A 25,277-nucleotide genomic window follows, 5' to 3' on the forward strand; every position below is an offset into this window, starting at 1 on the left:
GCCATCATACTGCTGTCTGAACGGTTCAAGGCCGCAAAGCCACCCGCAGATAACAGGAGACGTCACACTGTTCACAAAAGTAAACACAAGAAGTGTTCAATAAAGTTTTGTTTTTAAAGAAAAGTTATTAGAAAAAAATATATCATTAGAAAGCTGTTGAGCAATGGGAGCTGCTACTGAGACCACATCATAGCGAGACATTTCTGCATGGGGCCACTTTGGCATCATGAATTCACTAAAAGGGCTGGTTGCTCCTGTGTATAGATGATACTTTTGATTTCAGACTTTCATTTCAGTTCACATAGAAATATAAAAAAACTGCACAGTAACATAAAAGGAGCACCTTAGGCCCAGTTTATACAGTTTATCTGCAAATAAAGTTGATTTTGGGGTGAGTTACACTTTAAACTCATCATTCTGCATCACTTTTTCTCTTTCTGGACATTTCTGGGTTGTTTTACTGTGTTGTGTGAAAACAGGAAGCTGTTACTACACAGTTAAAAAAGTCAACATGCACTATGGGAGGCACATCTTTAGTCACTTCATACAATTTAAAAGGAGATATGCCTCTACTTTATGACATGATCTGCCTTTTTTGGCTCTTGAGGGCCGGATAAATATCCCTGACGGGCCGGATTAGGCCCGCGGGCCTTATGTTTGACGCATGTGACTTAGATGCGTGATAAAGCAGTTCAGAAGTCAGCTCTCTGAAAACTTCTCTTAATCCATCAGTGTTGCCCTGACCTCTGTGGCGTCTCAGCGGTGCTGCAGAGGGAGAGAAAAAAACAACGTAGAAATCGGCTCATCAGTGAAAACACATCAGCGTTTATTTACTCCTGCGAACCCACTCAGCAGAAGAAGCTTTGATATCCATTACCGTGTTGTTCAGCAGTAATATCTCTGCCGGCACTACGGCTGCAATTATGAGTGTCATTCAAGCCTGGCTTTTAACATAATTGAGTCATAAGAAAATTAGCATAAAGGCTAATTTGTTTGATTATGCGTGAATTGGGGGAATTAGAGGACTAAATGATGACGGCTGTGTGGCAGCTTTAAGAATGAGCTGTTTGGGGGGGGGGGGAACGGTTTAAGGGGCTTCTGGGGAGACGAGTGCAGCGATGCGCTCGCTGTTCATAATGTGTCCGTCATGGCTGCAAATCACCGACATACTGACACAACCTGGTGGATCATGCCTCTGACATTCATGCTCCAGTGTCTCCCTCCTCCCTGCATCCCAGCGCTGGTTCTAAAGCTGGCCGCCGATGAGACGCTGAGGAGAAACACTAAAGATCTCATCTGTGATCTGGAAATAAACACACGGATCGTTTAGCCTCGTTTGGCGACAAAAAGGTCAACTTTGATGGTTCTGATTGAACTGCCTGCATGTGAGTGACTTTAAACCGGAATCCAAAGACTTTAGTAGAACATTTATGTTTTAAAGGTATTCAGTTGGAATAAATTCTGGTGAAACCGTATTAAAACGCAATGAGATTGCATTTAAATAACTTCAGTTGAACTGGTGCAACGCTGCATGGTGGAGCAGCCTGGTTGCTTTGCAGCAAGGAGGTCCTGGGTTCAAATCCCTGCTCAGGGGCTTTCTGTGTGGAGTTTGCATGTTCAGGTAGCTGAGAGGAAGCGGCTGTATAAGGCAAATTTATCTGTATAGCACATTTCAGTAAAAAGACAATGCAAAGTGCTTTACATGGTTAAAATATAGGAAAATAAAAACAGAATTAAAGCAAGTTGGAATAAAATGTAGAAACAAAACAAAACATGGGAGAATAGAAACTAAAAGCAAATATCAAAAACAGTTGGACTACAAAGTTGAACTAATGATGTTTCAGTAGAACAGTTTAACTAGAACAGTCAAAGGTAATCCTAAATAAATGTGTTTTAATCTTGATTTAAAGGAACTCAGGCTTTCAGCACTTTTACAGTTTTCTGGGAGTTTGTTCCAGATCAGTGGAGCATAGGAACTAAATGCTGCTTCTCCATGTCTGGTTCTGGTTCTGGTTCTACAGAGCAGGCTGGAGCCAGAAGACCTGAGTGGTCTGGAGGGTTGATGCCCTGATAACAAGTCTGTAATGTATTTAGGTGCTAATTCAGGGATTTATAGACTAACAGAAGGATTTTAAAGTCTATTCTCTGAGATCCAGGGAGCCATGGAAGGACTTCAGAACCAGGTCCATGTTCTCTACGTTCTTAGTCTTAGTGGAAGGACTTTAGAACCGGGTCCATGTTCTCTACGTTCTTAGTCTTAGTGAGGACTTCAGAACCGGGTCCATGTTCTCTACGTTCTTAGTCTTAGTGAGGACTTCAGAACCGGGTCCATGTTCTCTACGTTCTTAGTCTTAGTGGAAGGACTTCAGAACCGGGTCCATGTTCTCTACGTTCTTAGTCTTAGTGGAAGGACTTCAGAACCGGGTCCATGTTCTCTACGTTCTTAGTCTTAGTGAGGACTTCAGAACCGGGTCCATGTTCCCTACGTTCTTAGTCTTAGTGAGGACTTCAGAACCGGGTCCATGTTCTCTACGTTCTTAGTCTTAGTGGAAGGACTTCAGAACCGGGTCCATGTTCTCTACGTTCTTAGTCTTAGTGAGGACTTCAGAACCGGGTCCATGTTCTCTACGTTCTTAGTCTTAGTGGAAGGACTTCAGAACCGGGTCCATGTTCTCTACGTTCTTAGTCTTAGTCAGGACTTCAGAACCGGGTCCATGTTCTCTACGTTCTTAGTCTTAGTGAGGACTTCAGAACCGGGTCCATGTTCCCTACGTTCTTAGTCTTAGTGAGGACTTCAGAACCGGGTCCATGTTCTCTACATTCTTAGTCTTAGTGAGGACTTGAGAACCGGGTCCATGTTCTCTACTTTCTTAGTCTTAGTGAGGACTTCAGAACCGGGTCCATGTTCTCTACATTCTTAGTCTTAGTGAGGACTTCAGAACCGGGTCCATGTTCTCTACGTTCTTAGTCTTAGTGAGGACTTCAGAACCGGGTCCATGTTCTCTACGTTCTTAGTCTTAGTGAGGACTTCAGAACCGGGTCCATGTTCTCTACATTCTTAGTCTTAGTGAGGACTTCAGAACCGGGTCCATGTTCTCTACGTTCTTGGTCTTAATGAGGACTTCAGAACCGGGTCCATGTTCTCTACGTTCTTGGTCTTAGTGAGGACTTCAGAACCGGGTCCATGTTCTCTACGTTCTTAGTCTTAGTGGAAGGACTTCCGAACCGGGTCCATGTTCTCTAGGTTCTTAGTCTTAGTGGAAGGACTTCAGAACCGGGTCCATGTTCTCTAGGTTCTTAGTCTTAGTGGAAGGACTTCAGAACCGGGTCCATGTTCTCTACGTTCTTAGTCTTAGTGGAAGGACTTCCGAACCGGGTCCATGTTCTCTAGGTTCTTAGTCTTAGTGGAAGGACTTCAGAACCGGGTCCATGTTCTCTACGTTCTTAGTCTTAGTGAAAGGACTTCAGAACCGGGTCCATGTTCTCTACGTTCTTAGTCTTAGTGGAAGGACTTCAGAACCGGGTCCATGTTCTCTACGTTCTTAGTCTTAGTGAGGACTTCAGAACCGGGTCCATGTTCTCTACGTTCTTAGTCTTAGTGGAAGGACTTCAGAACCGGGTCCATGTTCTCTACGTTCTTAGTCTTAGTGGAAGGACTTCAGAACCGGGTCCATGTTCTCTAGGTTCTTAGTCTTAGTGGAAGGACTTCAGAACCGGGTCCATGTTCTCTACATTCTTAGTCTTAGTGGAAGGACTTCAGAACCAGGTCCATGTTCTCTACGTTCTTAGTCTTAGTGAGGACTTCAGAACCGGGTCCATGTTCTCTACGTTCTTATTCTTAGTGAGGACTTCAGAACCGGGTCCATGTTCTCTACGTTCTTATTCTTAGTGAGGACTTCAGAACCGGGTCCATGTTCTCTACGTTCTTATTCTTAGTGAGGACTTCAGAACCGGGTCCATGTTCTCTACGTTCTTAGTCTTAGTGAGGACTTCAGAACCGGGTCCATGTTCTCTACGTTCTTAGTCTTAGTGAGGGCTTCAGAACTGGGTCCATGTTCTCTACGTTCTTAGTCTTAGTGAGGACTTCAGAACCGAGTCCATGTTCTCTACGTTCTTAGTCTTAGTGAGGGCTTCAGAACCGGGTCCATGTTCTCTACGTTCTTAGTCTTAGTGAGGACTTCAGAACCGGGTCCATGTTCTCTACGTTCTTAGTCTTAGTGAGGATAAACTCATTGGGAGGACCAGTTCTGTCCTGGGATCCTGATGGACCCGGTACTGGAGGTGGGGGACAGAAGGACTGGAAGAACGTCTCCCACCTCCTGCATGGAGCTACAGACACATTAATGTGTTCCTTATTATTTAAACAATGTGTATGACCAAGGATTTAAAGTTGTTTTATGGGATTATTTTGGAGTCCTGTTCTGCTACACTGTATTAGATCATGATGCTGTTTATTGACTAATGTCATCTAATAAACCTGTGAGGCCTTCACAGAACAATAATAATAATAATAACAGATGGATTCATACTGAGATCCAATTACCCACAGGTGATTGCTGGTCTGTCAGTAAAAGCCACTGACACAGGGCTCCATCATTTCCATGAGCTTCATTAGGTGTAAAGCAGTGCTAATGTAGACATGTTGGTGCTGTTAATCTGGAAAGTGATCCAGACTCGCCTCCATGGGAGGCTAGCGGCGCTGGAGCGCCGTCGTCTCTGGTTCCGTCCTGCTGCTGGGAGGCTTTGCTTCCTGCTACAAACTGATACTCGCAGTCAGTGAAGCGCGCAAATCCAATTTGCTGCGCGGGAGCATTAGAGTGTTGGACTCCAGCGTTAATTTCTTTGTGAAATGACTTCCAGGCTGCTCAGCTCTGCTCTCACCCTGAGACTGAGAGGGAAGGAGAGCAGAAACGTTAAAAAGGAGGAGATGGGAGAAAGAAGAGGAATAAAAAGGAGGAACGAGCAGAAGATCATTCCTTCATCCATTCATCCACACATCCATCCATCCATTTACACATCTATCCATCCATCCATTTACACATCCATCCAGCCATCCATTAATTCACTCATCCATTAATTCACTCATCCATCCAGCCATCCATTCACACATCCATCCATCCAGTCATCCATTAATTCACTCATCCATTCATTCATCCATTCATCCATCCCTCCATCCATCCATTTACACCTCCATCCATCCATTCACACATCCATCCAGCCATCCATTAATTCACTCATCCATCCATTCACACATTCATCCAACCACACATCCATCCATCCAACCATTAATTCACACATCCATCCTTCCATCCATCCATCCATCCACACATTCATCCATCCATCCACCATCCCTCCATCCACCCATCCATTCACACATCCATCCATCCATCATCCATCCAGCCATCCATCCATTAATTCACTCATCCATTCATTCACACATCCATCCATACCTCCATCCATTCACACATTCAGCCATCCATTAATTCACTCATCCATTCATTCATTCACACCTCCATTTACACATCCATCCATTCACACATTCATCCAACCACACATCCATCCATCCAACCATTAATTCACACATCCATCCTTCCATCCATCCATCCATCCATTCACACATCCATCCTTCCATCCATCCATCCATCCATCCAGCCATCCATCCATTTATTCACTCATCCATTCATTCACACATCCATCCATCCCTCCATCCATCCATTTACACCTCCATCCATTCACACATTCAGCCATCCATTCACACATCCATCCATCCAGCCATCCATTAATTCACTCATCCATTCATTCATTCACACCTCCATTTACACATCCATCCATTCACACATTCATCCATCCATCCAACCATTAATTCACACATCCAGCCAGCCAGCCATCCATTAATTCACTCATCCATTCATTCACACATCCATCCATCCATTCACACATTCATCCATCCAACCATTAATTCACACATCCATCCTTCCATCCATCCATCCATCCATCCACCATCCCTCCATCCACCCATCCATTCACACATCCATCCATCCATCCATCCATCCATTCACACATCCATCCATCCCTCCATCCATCCATTTACACATCCATTCATCCATTCACACCTTCATCCATTCATTCACACATCCATCCATCCATCCATCCCTCCATCCATTCACACATCCATCCATCCATTCATTCACACATCCATCCATTCACACCTCCATTTACACATCCATTCATTCACACATTCATCCATCCATTCATTCATTCACACATCCATCCATCCATCCAACAGGGGGGAAACAATCACACTAAATATGAGAAACAAGAAAAAAAGAATAAGACCCAGAACACGTGAAAGGAAAAATAGAACCCAAATCTTCACAAAACCACATAAAAACATAAATGACACAAATATGTATCATCTAACTTAAAAGCGTCCATACTGAACCATTTAAACCGAGTTTATAGCATTTTTAGTTTGATCTAAAGATGACAAAGGAACGCGCTGCAGTAGCTACGGATGTCCGCCAGGTGGAGCTACTGCTCAGCGAATCAAGGCGAAGCGTGTTGTAGCAGAAATAAACCAGCAGGTGGCAGCAGAGAGATACTTCCATATTTCTGCCACTCGTCAGAAACGCACCGTGCTTTTTCTTTGCAGCATCTGTCACTCTGCATATGATTATTTCCAAGGCAAACATCAGGTTTGCTAAGCTTCTTTTCAGGATCTGTGAGAACAAAGAATATCTTCCATATTCGAAAACATTGTAAAATAAATGCTGTAGTAGGTAGAGTTTAAGTAATTTCCCTCTGGGATTATTAAAGTATGTCTGATTCTGATAACCAAAACAAATCCAAAATGTATTAGTTGTAAATGTTTACCTTTCTCCATTGGTCAAATCATCAGGTTTGGTTTTTCTTGGGGTTAAATCCAGGACAACCCCGGAAGTAACCCTGCTATAAGGGGAGGTTCACCTTCCAGCAACAATGACCCAAAACATGCAACCAGAAACACTATGTGATGGTTTAAAATCAAAGCTAAGCATGTGGTTAGAAATGGGGAATGACTTTGAACTATAGTACCAGCAAACAGGAGAAGATGGCATAAACAATAAACTATGGCCTTCAAGTAAAGGTTTTGGCTGCTTCATTAAAAACTCCGCCTTAAACATTGACTGCATCAGGAAATGCATTTTCAAACAGCAACACGGGGGCAGTGCGTCAGATCCTGGGGGTGAAACACACTGAAGACAACGCAACAAGTAGAAAAATCTTTATTAGTCTTCACAGTAAGTAAAAATCATCATCCAATGACCAGAGAGTTATAGAAATTACAGCCAAGCTGTCCCATCATTCCACCAATCAGAAGCATCACCCTGAGCTCAAACCCGCCAATCTAGCACCTCAGCAAGACCCGAGTCAGCCCTGCAGAAATAAAACCCACTGGATCCATCCTGCAACCAGAATTACACAACAATTAATTAAAAAAAAAGTTTTAAACAAAACGTTAATTTACATCCATTCAAGTTAGGAATCAAAAATGACAGATTAGGAAGCTGCAGCCGTTTCAGATCAGAATTACACAGCTGCAGCTTTGGCAGTCTCAAGCCAGGCTGGTTATTTATTCTGAAAAATACAAAAAAAAAAAAAAAAATGGTAAAAACCAAAACAAAACCGCTTCGGCAGATACGACAGACCGTAAAGCACTTGGATGGAGAAACACGGAGTGCCACGTAAGCCACGGTGGTGAAGACATCCGCTCAGCTTCGGCTGTAAACTGACGAAGTCGGTGGAGACGCTGCGGCCTGAGGCAGGTGATCCAGGTGATCCAGGTGATCCAGGTGTGTCAACACCACGTTTGAACCCACTTCCACAGTCCGGGTCGTTGAGCCGGCTCATTTCAGGGTCTCACAAAGGCCCAATGAACCAGAACCTCCTCAGAACTGATAGGCTAGAAGCCAAGAGTCGGAGCGGTTTATGTAAATGTTTGGGTCAGTACGTTTAATTTGTCCAGATTAGAGAACATCCTGAAGGTGGATGTTGCATCATCAGGTTTAACTCGGCCATTTAAAGTCCAGATCGGTGTAACATTCGTGCCCACGGTGGTTCTGGAGGTGAACCCGGGCGTGTCCAACGCTTCTGCCAACGAGCGCCACTGAGAGGATGGCACGGTTTCACCTAGAAGTGTGAAAAGGAGAAACATTCATGTCAGACGCATCTCCTCCTCTGTGAGGCAGCTTTGATGAAGAGTCCAAAGTTCTGGTGTCCAGGCGTCCGTCTGTCCCTCACAGGTCCAGCTCCTCCCGGTCGCGTCGCGCCCGCCGGGCTTCGGCGGTGCCGCTGCTACCTGGAGGCGTCCGGGACGAGCGTTTTGAACCAGCGGCCCACGGCCACGTCGACTCTGAGCACCAGCGTGACGCCGACCAGCAGAAAGACGCTGCTGACCAGGAACCCGCAGGCCTCGAACATCAGCCTGAGAAAACAAGACAAGTCAGGACCACGAGTGAGGGACGACGCCCGGCGAGGCGTCCACTAGGGCTGGGCGATATGGATTAAAAAAATAAATCTCCGATTTTATCATACCAAATCCGATTAATCGATTTTTTCCTCCTTTTTGTTTCATAAAAAGAAATTAAAGAAATTATTTTAAAACCTTGCTTTTTATGTCAAGCATTTCGTCAGGGAGTTGAGCTGAATTCAAAGTGCAACTAAAAACAAGCTGTGAAACATGCTTGTAAAACAAGATGGCAGCCGTGCCATTATAAACAATGAAAATATAACAAAACATTTGCTGCTAGTGGTATTACACATTGAGCTAAGAACAGGCTTCACTGCACTTGTGAACTTCAAACTAAGTTTAAAAAAAATAAAAAATAAGTAAATAAAGTACCTCGTATTATGGTAAAAAAAGTTTCCACTTAACAATATTTTGACAATACATTTGCCTAAACATATATTCAGCATCACATGCTGTTCTCTTCATGGAAACCCAATGAGTGTATTGGCAAAATAAAAACCAGATTTTCCAAAAATGAAATCTTAAACAATTGTAAATTCGAATTAATCGATTAAATCGATTTATCGCCAGCCCTAGCGTCCACTTCTCACAATGGACGCCTCCAAGGGCCTTATTATCCCGCCTCTACCATAAATATTAAATAAATTAACACTTCAATGGGGTTTTTTTTTTACCGTTAGAATCATCAGATTTTCACAAAAAGCGCCTGAGGACTATTTGACGTCTCGATCATTTAGAACAGGGGTGTCAAACTTCTGGCCTGCCGAACAATTTAGTCCGGCCCGGTGGCTAAATGCATTATCATTATAATAAAAAATAAAAAAAAATAAAAAAATATCTTTGTCTTAATGCGAAAAAGAGCTCATCAGATTTGACTTCCACAAGTGGAGCAGAACTGCTTTTGCCATAGTGCTCCGCTTGATTTATGAATGTGAATAGTTTTATTATGATTCATGCGGGGATATCTCAAATGATATGGACACTACAGTGGGAAAGTAGGAGAGGAAAGGAAGAACAAGAAGAAAAAAAGAAAAAGTGAAAGAAAGAGGAGATAAAAGGAAGAGAATGATAAAACAATTATTATAAAAAACATGTACTTTGTTTAATTGAAAATCTGCAGTTCCTATATTGTCCATGAGGGGCGCTGTGTTTTAATCAGCAGATGGTAGCACTGAGCTTCAGATGTGGAAAATGTATTTTAAATCATTTCTTAATTTTTATCGGTTTGATGTATTTTGTCATGCAGTGTTTTTAAGTGAATAAATGTTTTTCAACATTGTACAATCACTGTGATCAGTTCTTATGCATAATGCACAAGTAAATGTTTAACTGAGTAAAAGTATTGTTGAAATTGCACATACTTTTCTTAAAAACACTGAGGTTATTCATAATATATTGTGTAAAAGTGAAATTAATTTAATATAAAAATCAACAAGTCCACTTTTATTAGTTCTATTTAATCTTTCAATAAGTTTACTCGTGTGGCCCTCTTGAGATCAGATTAAAGGGGAAGAACCTGATTTTATCTGAAACTGGCATGAAACCCTAAAGATCGAGGAGAAACGCTGAGATCATGTTTGGTTTTTCTTAGTCTGCATTCAGATACTCACTTTGGAGCAAAAACCTTCCACACCATCAGGTGTCTCCTGAGGATAGCGGCGGCGCAGACTGACGACAACGCCTGTGAGGGAAGAGGAGACACCGCGGCGTTTGATCCCACCTTAAGACACAACGTACGGCCCGACGGAACGGCGTTCCCCCAGAACCCACCTGTGCTCCGAGGACGAAGAGGTAGCGCGCGGCGAGCTGCAGCAGAGCGGCGGCGAACTGCCGGGGGTTCTCCCTCAGCCTCATCTCCATCACGGCGTCCTCGCCTTCGTCCCCGCAGCCTCTTCCAGCCCGGCTCCCTCTGAGCTCACGCACCAGAGGCCAGAACAGCAGCAGAGGGCAGGCAGCTGGGGGGGGGGGGGGGGCAGAACGCACATCAGATCAGACACAGAGCGCTAATCTGTCCACCTTTACTGGACCGTTCCTTTTAGCTTTGTCGATTTTTCTCTCTTCAGCCCATAAAACAGACTTAGCTTCTATTCATGGTGTGTTTTACTGGGATTTAAAGTGAGAAACTGAGACAACGTGAAGCATTTCTGTAAAGTGGAAGAAAAATCTGGCAGATTTTTATTAATTACGAAGGAAACTCTAAAAAAGTGCCTCTATATTAATTTCCCATTTGCTGTGACACCTAAAGCTCGGCATACGCTGTACGGGGTTTTTGCCCTTTTTGGGCCGATTCTTCAGTCGTGTGAGAAGTTTTTGGATCAGGCTGAGTTTCAGCTGCATCGTGTAGCATCCAGCGGGTAACGAGGGCCAATCAGCCTCTCACCACCACCTCCCCATCAGGAATCAGACGGCCAGATGAAAATCAAACGTCTGAAATTCAGTCGGTCCTCCTGAGGTGATGGTGAGCGCCTCCTGCTGGTGAAGCAGAGCTACGAGCGTCTAGGAGCCGATTTCACCCCACTGAGCTATATAATACACTGGAGTGCTGATTTTGCCGAAAAACTGAAGTCACTGGCCGCCATCTTGCTACTCCCTACTCTCACAGAATCCCACAGGATTTGTTTGCAACAACAAGCAGTTTTGTGGCTGAGTGAAAACGTTTCGCAGGTAATTCTACAGTCAGTGGATGTACTAACACTATCAACTACTAGGAAATTAGGTGCTGAAATATTTTACATGTTATTCATATAAAAAAAATATATATATATATATATATATATATATATACATATATAGTATAAGTATGTGTATATGTATACACATATGTAAATAAATGTTTTTGTATATTGTTATTTATATATTTATAAAATGTTAAATATATATATATTTAAATGAATAAAGTGCAAAATATTTCAGCACATGACTTTCTTAGTACTTGATATTTTTAGAACATAACATAAAACTATATGGCATTTGACATTTTAAACGTTTTAAGCCCCCCCTGAACATGAGAAAATCCTCGTTATTCGATGCTGTAGCGCACATATTCCCTAGTTACTGGGGGGAAATAGGGAGTACCAATATGGCGGCTGGTGGCTTCAAAGCGACTCGTTCTAACAGCGGCTATTAGCATTCCAGTGTATAATATAGCTCAGTGTTTCCCCTAACCTCGCACACTGAGCATGTGCAAACAAGGGAATTCTTCTTCTTCTGAGACAAAGTCATAGGGAAAGAATCATGGTGGCGGTACGTGTGACATGGAGTCAAACTACGGTGGAGCAACTCGTAGAATAACCAAGGCAGCGCGTTTGGTTCTAGTGTATAGAATTTAACAGCGAGCATCGACATTTTCGTCTTTTTCTTCTTCTACTGTTTACGTTTGGCTTCCGGATAGACGAGTCCGACAAGCGGCATCTCTCTACGCCACTGAGTCCGACGTGGTTTTTAGACGCATAGTGTGGGAAAGTCAGATCGCATCAGAGGTTTCATCGTTGTAATCAGCTGCAGCTCAAACTGTACGACTTAAAATACGCCCAGCTTTAATAACAAGCGCAATCAGTAGTTTTATCCAGAGATCCCAGGGAGGCAGTTGCTCTCAGGATTACCCAGAATCCCTTGCTACTCATGCAACTGACTGCAGTCAGGGACCAAACAGCAGAAGTTGTCCCTGTCACTACCCGATCCGTACCGGTAGCACAATCCGCACCATCAGCTCGTTTGCGCGTGCGCGAACAGAATAACTTAAATATTTCGTTATTCTTACTTTTTTATTTATTAGTATTTTTTCGAGGCAGGGGTTTCTTTTTGTATTTCTTTGTATTTGCGGCAATATTGCATATTCTTAAAATTAAACAACAGAAATACATTAAAAAAGACATTTTTTTTTGTTTTTTTAATAACAAAAATGTTTCCCAGTTGTGGTTAGGGAAATAAAAATATATAAACCATTTCTTAAAGTACATAAACCCACAGCTATAAACACATATAGAAGTACAGAAACGTATTTGATTTTGAAGTTTTTTGAAGTTTGAAGTTTTTTTATCATTTATTTGATTTGCATATGTATGCATTTTGTGCTTAATAAATGTATTTTAATAAGGTTTGCCTTCGCTTTGTGTTTGTTCTATTTCCTGTTCGTTTTTGTAAAATGCGGCTACTATAATGACAAGGTCTTCTCTAGTTTATGATGTGTACACCAGAGGGCGCTAAAATTTCAATTTATAATTTTAACTTTCTAATAATATAAATGTTTAGAACAAGATTTGTATAACGAAATTCCCCGAATAATTAAGGATGAAATATTTTTTCCAGTCCTGTTTGAAAAGGCAATAAAACTAACAGAGCGCATTCAGACAATACAGATGAATGTTACGCAATGACATCTTCCCAGACTTCTGAGCATATCAGATAATGACGTCAAGCAATACAATGGAGAGAATGTAAAACGTATCAATTTCTTTCAGAAAAGTCTTCAATATTTTAGTTACGATATAGTTTAGCATTATTTATTGATTTAAGTATATAAATAAGTATTTTTAGTACCGTAATTACATTATTTTTTTTGGCGACCCGGAAGTTATTCTGTTTGCGCTTGCGCAAATGAGCTGATGGTACGGATCGGGTAGTGACACTAGTGAGTTTCATATTTAACAGCCAGCATCGACACTTCAGTCTTTTTCTTCTTCTACTGTTGATGTTTGGCTTCCGGATAGACGAGTCCGATAAGCGCCATCTCTCTACGGCGCTGAGTCCGACTTTTTAGACGTATAGTGTGAGCAGTCAGATCGTATCAGAGGTTTCATCGTACAGTTTGAGCTGCAGCTGATTACAATGACTTAAAATACGCCCAGCTTTAATAACAACAAGCGCAATCAGTTGTTTTATCCAGAGATCCCAGGGAGGCAGTTGCTCTCAGGATTACCCAGAATCCCTTGCTACTCATGCAACTGACTGCAGTCAGGAACCAAACAGCAGAAGTTGTCCCGTAAATTGGTGAAGATTCTGTCATCCGGGTCATGATTAATCCATAAAAAAATAAAACAACTTTTATTCTGAAGCTGAAGACGTTTCACTTTCTCAATTGTTTTATTTTGTAACCTTTTTTTGGGGTTGTCCAATAAAAACACACATTTTCAGACACAAATAAAAAAATAAAAACATTTTCTTCTACTTCCCACCTATGCACCACGTTGTCTTGTTCTCTAAAACAGACTGAAGTGTGTAGCTGGAATGTGGAGAAGGGAGAAAACGTTCCCGTTCAGAGATCATTACCGGTCCTGTAAAAGCGTTTAGCCAAAAGTAATTTACTCACCTGCAAACAAGATGTGCGAGGCAAACGTGTTGAGGGTAACCAGGGAGGCTGGTAATATGGTCCCCGCGTGTCCATCGGGGAACCCCACGAAGGCAGCGCCCCACTGGATGGACGGGAAGGTGGGCAGGTGACCGGTGGCGTGGAAGAACTGGGTGGCAGCCAGCGCCCACGCCACCACCGGCGTCCATGGCACGCTGAACCCACCTGAGGAGAGGCGCCGTGATTATCTCAACCATCGGGGAAAACGTACGGAGGAGGCGGAGGAGGCGGATCTTACCCGGGTCAGAGCCGGCGGCGCCGCTCAGGGTGCTGGAGGAGGCGTGGATGTGCAGCAGAGCCGCCATCTCCAGCAGCAGCAGCAGGAAGGACAGGGTCATGCCCTCCGGGTGCAGCAGCAGCAGCCCGACTCCCAGCAGGCCGCAGAAGAGCAGCAGCGGGGCGGAGTAGACCGTTCCCAGGCCGTAGGCCTCCACGGCGGGCCGGTGGTCCTCCTCGCCGCCGCCGCCGCCGGCCTCGCCGTCCTCCAGGGAGCGCCGCATGCGCTGGTAGATCTGCGGGATGAGGTGGTGCAGCTCGGCCTGCGGGCTGATGCCGGTGCTGGCTCGGTAGCGGGGCGGCGGGAGGGCGGAGCTCCTGGCCGACGCCGCGGGCCTGGCCTTCACGAAGACGGTGAGGGGGTCCGCCCAGACGAGGGAGAGCCCCGCCCCCAGCAGGCAGAAGGCGGCCCGGGGCAGGGCCAGCTGCGCCACCCGGATCAGCTCGGCCAGCTTCCTGAAGCCGTCCTCCGGCGCGGCGCTCACGGCCCAGTGGAGCCCCGCGCAGACGCACAGCAGCGGCAGGACCCAGCGGGCGGCGAACACGGCGCCGCCCGACGCGTTGAGGTTGCCGTAGTGACACAGGCAGAGCCGCAGCAGGTAGGCGCAGACCGCCAGGGAGGCGACCGAGACGCCGTAGTACAGGTTCTTCAGCTGGTTGTCCTGCAGCCGCGAGAGCGGCGAGAGGAACGGCGACGGCTGGCAGAGGCCCTGCTCCTCCCTGCAGCCGTGAAAGCAGAGGGAGAGGTAGGCGCAGACGACCAGGAGCCCCAGGCAGCCGCACAGCGTGCCGCTCTCCTTCCTGACCGCCGCCGGGGACAGAGCGGGGGACGGCAGCAGCCCCGCAGACTTCAGGGGGTCCGGGGTGGGAGGCAGGAGATGGCCGTTCCAGTTCAGATGGACGGGAACGTAGAGAGCCAGCGAGAGCAGGAGGAAGGTCACGACCCGGCCCTCGTAGATGACGTAGCTGTCGGAGAACAGGGAGGCGCACCGGAGCAGCGGCACCGCCACGGACGGGACCAGGAGGCGGCGCGGGGAGAGCCACCGCGAGAGCCTGGAGGCTCGGGCGCCGTTCTTTAAAACGACGGGGCCGCCCAGCCGCCAGGCCCTCCAGAGGAAGAGGAGCTGGGAGCCGACGGTCCCCGCCGCCAGGCACCACGCCGCCTCCACGTAACCCCGAGTCAGCAGCTGGGCCGCCGCCACGCCCGCCGCCGCCGCCAACGCCACGGCCGCCGGGGCCTTCAGCCCCGCCCGTTTCTCCTGCGTCAGCACCACGGACAGCTCCGACGTCACGAAGCACGTCAGGCAGGCGAGCGCCAGGACGGCCAGACCGCCGGCCATCTTCAGCGGGTTGAAGCGCGCCCAGGTGGAACGACAGGTGTCCCTCACAGAGGTGAGGTAGGCCTGCAGGGAGGAGGCCAGCTGCGGCGGGGGCGGCCGCCCTTCCCCCACCGAGCCCAGGTAGGAGGCGGCGAGGCGGGCGAAGTCGGCCTTCAGCTCGGCGAGGCGCTCCGGGCTGATGTCTCTGGCCAGAGCCGAGTACGTCTCCAGGAACCGGTTGACCTTCAGGGAGGAAACAAACCGTTGTGATCTGCTTTTGGTGCCGTTGTAGGTACCAAAATATGGCAACTCAACTCAAACAAACTACATTATTCCCCCGGTCTCCATTTGTTACAAATCAATTTTATTTCGTTAATTTACCGTTATTTTCCTGTAAATTACTCGAGGCATGAAAACTTTTAACATCATTTTGGAATACTTGTGTGGTGGTCTGACAATTTAAATCGGTAATTTTGCAGGATCAAAGTTACAACCTTAGAGAAATTTAATTCCTCCAATTTTTTTTTTTAAGTTGGGAAGGGAAACTAAACCATAAACTCATTTCATTTTTAATAAAATCACGGCATTCATCACTTTAAAATCAATAACGTTCATTCCCCCTTTTTGTACTGATGTTCTTTCTGATCACATGTTTTTTTATTATTCCAGATGAAATTGTGATGAATTTGATTATTTTTTTATTGTGGTATTTGGTACATTTAAGATATATGCTGGATAAATTAGTCTGGCTAGCCCTTCCATTTTTGTTAACAATATTCTTCCAAACATTGAGCCAATTGTCAAATATTTGTTGATTTTTTTATTTATTTATTTATTGTAAAATGGCTTGAATATTTGTTCAAGCTTTTGAGAAAAAAGAAACCTCTAAATTAACTTAATAAAATTGATTTGTTACAAATGCAGACCGCGGGCTCTATGTAGTTTGTTTGAGTGGCGTTGCCATAATGTGATTTCATCGGGAGGCGCAGGGACCATGGAGAATTTCTTCATAAAATTGTCCGTTTATAAACCGCAATCCCGCTCTCGAATAAAACCTACACCCCGCTATAATTACTTTAGTAAGTTGTCCAGATCAATTACAATATTTTGCGCAATTGAGCAAACGTTAAACCAACTATGTATAGTGACATCATCAGAAGGGGCAGGACCCGAGTGGATCCACTGAGCTATATAATACACTGGAGTGCTGATTTTGCCGAAAAACTGAAGTCACTGGCCGCCATCTTGCTACTCCCTACTCTCACAGAATCCCATAGAATTTGGTTGCAACAACAAGCAGTTTTCTGACTGTGTGAAAATATTTCACAGGTAATTCTACAGTCAGTGGATGTACTAACACTATTAACTACTAGGAAATTAGGTGCTGAAATATTTTACATGTTATTCATATTAAAAAAAAAAAAAAAAAAAAAAAAAAAAAAAAAAAAAAAAAAAAAAAATATATATATATATATATATATATATATATATATATATATATATATATATATATATATATATATATATATATATATATATGTATACACATATGTAAATATGTTTTTGTACATTGTTATTTATATATTTATAAATGTTAAACATATATATTTAAATGAATAAAATGCAAAATATTTCAGCACATGACTTTCTCAGTACTTGATATTTTTAGAACATAACATAAAAGTATATGGCATTTGACATTTTAAAAGTCTTAAGCCCCCCCTGAACATGAGAAAATCCTCGTTATTCGATGCTGTAGCGCACATATTCCCTAGTTACTGGGGGGAAATAGGGAGTACCAATATGGAGGCAGGTGGCTTCAAAGCGACTCGTTCAAACAGACGGTGATTAGCACTCCAGTGTATTATATAGCTCAGTGAGTGGATCTGGTACCTACACCGTCTGTGCACAAGGCCCCACCAGCAACGACAGAATACCTGTTTGGTGTTGATCCACAGCGCCTCCAGCTGGCTGGGACGTCCCGCTGCGCCTCCTGCCTGTTGGTGCGGGGGGAACAGAGGCAGGAGGACCTGGCCCACGCTGCTGAAGGGGATCGGTATCCCCAACAACAGAGCCAGAGTGGGAACCAGGTCCGTCTGGGGAACGACGTCTGGCTCGTCCTAAAGATTAAATTATAAAAAAAAAAAAAGAAAAGGCCAAATGAGAAGTTTTCCATCGTCCTACAATGTGAAGCTGTGAACATATTTTCATCGCCGTCAAATAAAAAAATTTCAAAAATCAGAAATGCACCAGATCAGGGTTCCTACAGTATAAGGCAAGTTAAATTCAAGACTTTTTAAGACTTTTTAATGCCACTGGAAATAAAAAGTTAAGACCAACTTCACGATAAACAAGAAAAACCTGGTTGCGACAACTTCACCCAAATGTTTATTTTAACATGAACCATTACTTTCTGGCCCAGTAGTCATGTTTAAAATTTAGAAAAACATTCCATATAGGAAGAAAGCTAAAAAAAACAAACACACAAATTACAGATATATTTTTAACAACTACTGAACTGAATTCACAAACTTTGTTTTGTTCCCTACTAAAATAAACTATAAATCAGTTTTAAAAACCACAACATAACCAGTGCCAACTCTTTTTCGCAGCTATGGTCCGGCCGCAAAAGTTTTTATTGGTTCTGCTATCGGGACGCAACCAATAATGGTTACATTGAGCCGTTCGGTAAATTTAAAAAAATATAATTGTGTCAATTATTTTACTGTTTGGTAAGGATTACAAAAATAAAATCCTATTTATGACCTGGTAACAATTTTAAGACCTAAGAGAGACTGATTTAAGACATTTTAATGCTAATTAAGGCCTTAGTTTTATATTACAGAATTCAATGCCTTTTAAGACTTTTTAAAGATCCGCGGGAACCCTGCAGATGGACTAAGCATTCATTAATTGGCCTCATGCGAAATAATAAAGAGAGAAGGGGAAGGAAATTAAACTTGGTAAGAGGCAGGAGTCGTGTGAAGCAGCCAATCAGGCGTCAGGGTCTCCCTAACCCCGCCCCCCGAGTCTGATGGGTGACGCTTTAAATGATTTCATGATGCGTCCGCTCAGAGTTAAATAAGGAAAATGTATAATCTAATGAATTTAAGAAAAATTACAATGATTTAATGTCATGATTTAATTATTAAATTTAACATTTAATGGCACATTTATTTATTTAATATTGTCCCCTTTACCCCCTCCATAGCCTTCAGGTCATCTGCCTTGTCGGTTCTGGTGTCTCAGCTCATCATTTTCCCCCCGGGTTTCAGGTCAGGGGAGTTTCTGGCCAATCGAGAACAGAAACATTGGCCAAAGGTACCAAAGTCCTGCTGGAAAACAGTCCAGCTCATTTTCTCCTCAGCCCAGGTAAGAAGCTTGCAGCCAGTGTCTAGTGGCGGCTCTTGATGCACCGACTCCAGCCTCAGGCCGCGCCTTCTGCAGTGGTTCTCCCCGTTGCTGCTGCAACTTTTCCAACCACACTTCTTCCTTCCACTCAATTTTCTGTTAAAATGCTTGGATACAGAACTCTGAACAACCAGCTTCTTCAGTAATGACCTTTTGTGGCTTCCCCTCCATCTTCCCCATGACTGTGTCGCCAAAATTAGAGGAAACAAAAGCCTGGAATGTATCACTCTGTGTGTAATGATTCTATATAATATGCAAGTTTTACTTTCTAAGATGACTAAGAATATTGCACTTTAACACAATATTCTATTTATTTTAGCTGTACTAGCATCAGCCGGTGGGTCTGGAAAGTACTGGCTGAGGCAGACACCGAAGAGAATTACACGCCGCACTTTTCAGATTTTTTTTAATATGATTGTGACTACTGTGTTTTTTGAGTTATAAGGTGCATTAAATATTCTTCCCTAGTGTTTAATATCTCTCCTCCAAGTCCACAGCTCTCTATCCGTCTCTATCAGGAGGACAGAGTAGCTGGACTACACTGTCCTGTTTCTAACATAAATAAATGTAACTTTTATATTTAATTAACTTACTAGGTTTATTGTTGCTAGCGCGTACTCCAGGCTGCCTTACATAAATGCACTTCTAGTTTAGACATTACAGTCAGGCAGTCTGGTAGACAGCTCAGGGGTCCTATCAGGTAGTGACACAGTGTACCGTAATGCTCCTAATATCCACTGAGCGGAGCAGCTTTGTTGAAAACCAAACATTTTAACATATTTTCAAGCGCATTGTACCACATAAAATCAGTCAGTAAACAACAGTAATCAGATATAAGGCTCACCATCAATGTTTGAGAAGATTTCAGGATTTTAAGTGCGCCTTATAGCCTGAAAAATATGGTATGTGATAAATAAAGTGGCAGAAAGCTTGTGTAACATCCTTGGTTCTAATTCCATTCCACCTAAATATTGCACTGAGGTACAGAGACACCCTTTCATGGACTAATAATTTTAATCCTTCTTATTGCATAATGCCTCAGTTTAATTTCGATATTGAAATTGTCTCTTTGTTCAGTCGTGATCCATTTTTATGTCTTAAAAGAGACAGAATAATAAACTGCCAGCAGCAGCTGAATGGGCTAGACGATAATATATGTAATATAATAATTTCCCTCTGGGATTATTAAAGTATCTCTGATTCTGATTCTAGGAAAAAAGCATATTGATAAAATAGAAATCATACTGATTGATATTGATAATATTGATTCAAAACATATATTTTAAGTGCTGCCCTGGCCATTTTATGCTGTTGCTGAGCGACTTATTTTTAGACAGACACACAAACACTGAATTCAAATTTGATTCAAGCAACTTTTCACCAAAACTCGCTGAACTCTATAAAGGGGGCGGGGCTTCCTGGGTCTGCATTGTGATTGGTTGGGAGGGAATAATGACTGTAATATTAACCTACATGGCTAAAATGCAAAAGGAAGAAAATCTGTTATTCTACTGAACTTTTTATTGACCCTTTTTTTATTATTGTCTATTGATTGATGGAATTTGTCACTGAATTCTCCTCCAGCCCTCGTCTGCAGCGGTTTTAACCAGATTTCCGGTACTTTGATGACGTCCTACGACTCGGTGACAGAAAGCTTGTTGCCCACCTGAGACGGCGGTCCGGCGAAGATGGGGGAGGGGCTATAAAGGAAGAGCGCGGCATCCGTCTCCTTCTGGCTTTCCCCGCCGTGATCCCCCGTGTCCGTCATGCCGTGGTCGCCCATCACCACCAGCAGGGTGTCGTCCTGCAGCCGCTCCATCACAGACCTGGAAGGGTGAACCGAATACGTTACAACAACAAAACCGTTCCCGAACGGCGAAATTAAAAACGAGCAGGAAGCTGCAGTCCGACCTGATCACACCGTCCATCTGCGTGAGCTTGTCGGCCATGGCGGGGTGGTCGGGCCCAAACCGGTGCCCGCAGTGGTCCACGCCGAGGAAATGGGCCAGCAGCACGTCCCAGTCGTCCCCCACCACTGCAACAGCCAGCACAAACAGACGAATGGAGAGTAACGGGGCAGAACCAGAACCAGAACCAGAACCAGAAGGAGAACCGAGCGGGAACAGCAGCAGCTTTCACATACTAGTGGTGTAGAGGTGCTGCAGGATGCCGTTGTCCACCGTGTGCAGATCCTTCACGTTGAAGGACGGGAACGGCAGAGAGCGGTGGAACTTCCTGGGGAAAAGGTTCTCCCAGGTGTCGTCGCCCATGAACACCACCCGTTTACCTGTGAAGCACACGAAGGTGTTGTTAGGGTGCGTTGAAACCACAAACGAGTCTAAATCCCGCCTTAAAACACTTTGAATGTGATAAATATCAGGGCGGGGTGTCATCTAGGATGAGTCGATATGATTCGATTATCGATGGATGCATAGCTCAGCTTGACTCGATTTGACTCCAATATCGATAATTATTGCTTTCAAATTAATGCTCAAAGTCATTCAAATGACAAAACCAGTTATAAATATTTATGTTCAATTTATTTAACACTGATATATTAACAGGAACATAAAGTCAATTTAGTTTAATGCATTTAACGTATCACAGAAACCAAAACTGTGCCCAAACGTCTGATTTTAGGGACGAAGGCGCTTCTAAAATCTAAAAGTCGGCCGTTCTTCAATTTTGTCTCACTTGCTTTTTCTCACAGTGAACAGTAATGATGCGCTGTTATAACGCCCCCTAGGGGCTGGGAGGTATATCGACATTGAAAGCCAGAATATCGATAATAAATCGTTTTCAAAAACATCGATATTAATCGTTTCGTCCGATTTCAAAGCGCAGCCCTAATAAATATACTGTGCTGCAAAACTAATAATCCATTTTGTTACAACCACAAAGCTCCCTGTGGACAGACGCTCCTTTTTTGCTGAAATATGATTTTTTTTTTTGAGGTGGCCGTTCTTACTACGATTAAACGCGACCGCCATCAGACTTCTGTCTGAACGGAAGACCGCAAAGCAACCTGCAGATAACAGAATGAGACGTCACGGAGCAGCACACTGTTTACAGAAGTAATGCTGAATGTAATAGTTTCTAAAGGTGTTCAATAAAGTTTTGTTTAAAAAAAAAAAAGACCCACAGATACCAGCTGGCATCTCTTCTTGTCATTATTGGAAAGCTGTTGAGCGATGAGAGACGATAATATTAGGACCTAGGGCTGGACAATAATTCATTAACAATATTTATCGATGATAGAAAAAAAAAAAGGTTCAATAGAATAACAGTTTTCTTTCCTTATGCATTCTATCATGGAGGTTAATATTACAGTCATTACATCCTCCCAACCAATCACAACGCAGACCCAGGAACCAAGCTCCGCCCCCTTCAAAGAGTTGGTTGAATAAAAGGTTTGAGTTTGAATTCAGTGTTTGTGTCTGTATCCAAAAAGAGGTTGCTAAGCAACAGCATCAAATGGCCAGGGCTGCACCTAAAATATACGTTTTGAATTTCTAGATAATTATTAATATCGATACAATTTGATTTATAGTAGTACCACAGAGAGACGAAGTAAGGTAAGAAGAAAGCAGCACCGCTATTAAAAATGATCTTCTATGGAGCGCTAGCTGCTGCTACGGCGCGTGGACGTGTGGCGAGAGACGGATAAAATGCGACATGACCGTTCAGACTGCGGACGCTTTGGAAAATAAATTATATCTGATACGTATCTGAATTAGTGCCACATGTGGAAGCGGCACAAATAGGATTTTTTAATTGGGGATGAAAAAAACACCGTAACTGGGCCGTTCACGCTGCCGTGAAAAAGACGGATATGGGTCTGCAGTGTGAACGCAGCATTGGAGGCTGCAAAAGACTGGAGACAGGGTTGGCCTTCCAGCAGGACAACGACCCCAAAATATCGCCATATAGCTCAGTGCTACCATCTACTGATTAAAACACAGCGCCCCTCGTGGACAATATAGGAACTGCAGATTTTCAATTAAACGAAGTACATGTTTTCTTCAATAATTGTTTTATCATTCTCTTCCTTTTATCTCCTCTTTCTTTCACCTTTTCTTTTTTCTTCTTCTTGTTCTTCCTTTCCTCTCCTACTTTCCCATTGTAGTGTCCATATCATTTGAGATATTCCCCTCATGAATCATAATAAAACTATTCACATTCATAAATCAAGCGGAGCACTATGGCAAAAGCAGTACTGCTCCACTTGTGAAAGTCAAATCTGATGAGCTCTTTTTGGCATTAAGACAACAATTCTTATTGCCACATTGCCAGACAGGACACTGGGGGAAAAAAAATGATAATGATAAGGTTTTGTTGAATAATGATAATGCATTTAGCTACCGGGCCGGACTAAATTGTTTGGCGGGCAGGAACCGGCCCGCGGGCCGTATGTTTGACACCCCTGTTTTAGACTAAAATCACAACTAATTAGCAGTTGTTCCTAATAAATAAATAAATAAATAAATAAATAAATAAATAAACAAACATCAAAGGTTGTGCTTTATACAGCTCTCACTTCTACCAACTCACCCATCCGCCCCAGCTGGTGGATGAGGTTGTCCTCCAAGATGGCGCTGGACGCAAAGTTATTGCCAACGTCCACAAAGGTCGGCAGGGAGCCCGTGGTGAAGCCCTTGATCCTCTGCATGGTGGTGGTGGGCGGGTCGGCCCGGAACGCGTACAGGCGGCTGTGCGCGGGCCTGGCCGACAGCGTCTCCTGCAGCACCGGCAGCTTGTTCTCGTGGGGTCGCGGCGACGCGTTGGTGGGGTCGAACCGGGCGAAGTCGATCTTCAGCGCGTCGATGATGAGGACGACGGTCCGGCGGAAGCGCGGCGGCGCCTGGCAGAAGTCCAGCGGCTCCTCTCCGGGCTGCAGCACGTCCGCGCAGCCGCTGGTCCGGTTCACCTCCAGCCGCACCAGCAGGAAGCCGCCCACGAACAGGTAGATGCCCACGAAGTACGCGGCGCACAGCCAGAGGAGCAGCGGCAGGACCGTCCGCCCCGTCATCCCGGAGCCAACACGTCCACGAGCCTGTCGGCGATAACTTCCACGCGAAGATGCTGAAAGCGGTTGGTGAAGGTCCACGGAACCGACCCGTCGCTCGGTGCTCAGGTGAACAGGTGAAGCCAGCTAACATCCCCCGAGCAGCCGCGGCTTTGACCAAAAAACCCCCCGTTTCCGCCGCTGACCTTGGATCGGCCGGGATTTCACGCCCCTCTACCCGGCGGCGGCCGTGGAGCCGTGTGTGCGTGGGGAAAACACGGAGCTCCAGGTGTCTCAGGTGACCACGGGGCAGGCAGGAGGCGCCGTCACCTTCATTGGGACGGCTACGTTCACGTTCCGGGCAGGGGAACCCGGCGGAAGTCCCCGGCGGACCGCTTTCTTTGTAACACACGGCGGAAATGTACGTTTAGGTCCCGGGACGGAGACTGTCAGGAGAGTTCCGCTCTAAGTCGTTAAAGAGAAATACGAAAAAAGCACAGTTAATTTCCTATAATGCATATTTAAGGAAGACGGTTTATTTTTTAATCAAAATATGGAGTTTTTAAAACACCTTTCGTAAAAAGTTAGTCGTGCCTGTGAGACATTGTCTCAGGATATTCTTTGGTGGATAGCAGGATGTAGAGATGTGTTATTTTTTTATTTTATTTTGTTTTATTTCAACTAAAGAATAAATAAGTTCAACAAAAATATTCAAACTATACAAATAACAAATATGTCAGGGGATATGCCACAATAAACAAGCTCATAAAGTCAGGAGGAAAAACAAATAAACTGACAAACGTGCTGAGGAGTGTCAAATTAAAAACACGCACACACACACACACACACACACATATATATATATATATATATATATATATATATATATATATATATATATATATATATATATATATATATATATATATATATATATATATATTTAGACTTAGACTTGGACAACTTTATTTGTCATTTTGACAAGAGATATATTTTTATATTAACTTATATAATAGATTAAGTTGTTCAGAATTTTAAGTTGGAAACAGATTGATATTTTTGCCTTTTGCTGAGTGGAGGGCTGAGTTCAATGAAATAAACATTAAAGTGTGGCTTTTTCTTTAGACATTTACATTTACGGAAGTGAAATTTGTCTAAGATAATTAAGAGATTGATGAGGAAAGTTTTGGGAAACATTTTACTTTGCAGCTGAAAACCAAAAAGAATGTTTTCCCATCGAAGCTAAAAATCTTTTAAAATCTTTTAATCCACATAGCGTGGATTTTCTGGAAACGTGTTATCAGAAAGTATAGATACAACCAGAAAAAATGTGTAACAGATTCTGGAAGATCACAAAAAGTGCACTTTTTTAGGTAGTCTTTGGCAGGATTAATCCTGTGAATGAGTTTG

General features: G+C 43.8%; 1 protein-coding gene across 1 annotated transcript; it reads right to left on the reverse strand.

Annotated features, from left to right (window-relative positions):
* Nucleotides 1-8,208: 8,208 nt before the first annotated feature.
* Nucleotides 8,209-24,254, reverse strand: pigo (phosphatidylinositol glycan anchor biosynthesis, class O). Its single transcript, XM_036139996.1, has 10 exons — nt 23,414-24,254; nt 21,006-21,149; nt 20,774-20,897; nt 20,529-20,688; nt 17,389-17,571; nt 14,095-15,694; nt 13,818-14,021; nt 10,280-10,464; nt 10,120-10,190; nt 8,209-8,464 (listed from the first exon to the last, which is right to left on the reverse strand). The coding sequence occupies exons 1-10, from the start codon at nt 23,889-23,891 to the stop codon at nt 8,335-8,337; spliced, it is 3,279 nt and encodes a 1,092-aa protein (XP_035995889.1). The 5' UTR covers nt 23,892-24,254; the 3' UTR covers nt 8,209-8,334.
* Between the last annotated feature and the right edge of the window lie 1,023 nt (nt 24,255-25,277).

This window comes from Fundulus heteroclitus, chromosome 8, assembly GCF_011125445.2.
Source record: "Fundulus heteroclitus isolate FHET01 chromosome 8, MU-UCD_Fhet_4.1, whole genome shotgun sequence".
NCBI classification, from domain to species: domain Eukaryota; kingdom Metazoa; phylum Chordata; class Actinopteri; order Cyprinodontiformes; family Fundulidae; genus Fundulus; species Fundulus heteroclitus.

What these genes read in the sequence shown, in the direction of transcription:
- pigo (XM_036139996.1), bottom strand. Translation starts at nt 23,891, where the DNA reads ATGACGGGGCGGACGGTCCTGCCGCTGCTCCTCTGGCTGTGCGCCGCG. An exon ending in CCACCAGCTGGGGCGGATGG is followed by an intron (nt 21,150 to 23,413) that starts GTGAGTTGGTAG and finishes TGTGCTTCACAG; the next exon opens with GTAAACGGGTGGTGTTCATG. An exon ending in TGTGGATCAACACCAAACAG is followed by an intron (nt 15,695 to 17,388) that starts GTATTCTGTCGT and finishes TCCTCCCTGAAG; the next exon opens with GTCAACCGGTTCCTGGAGAC.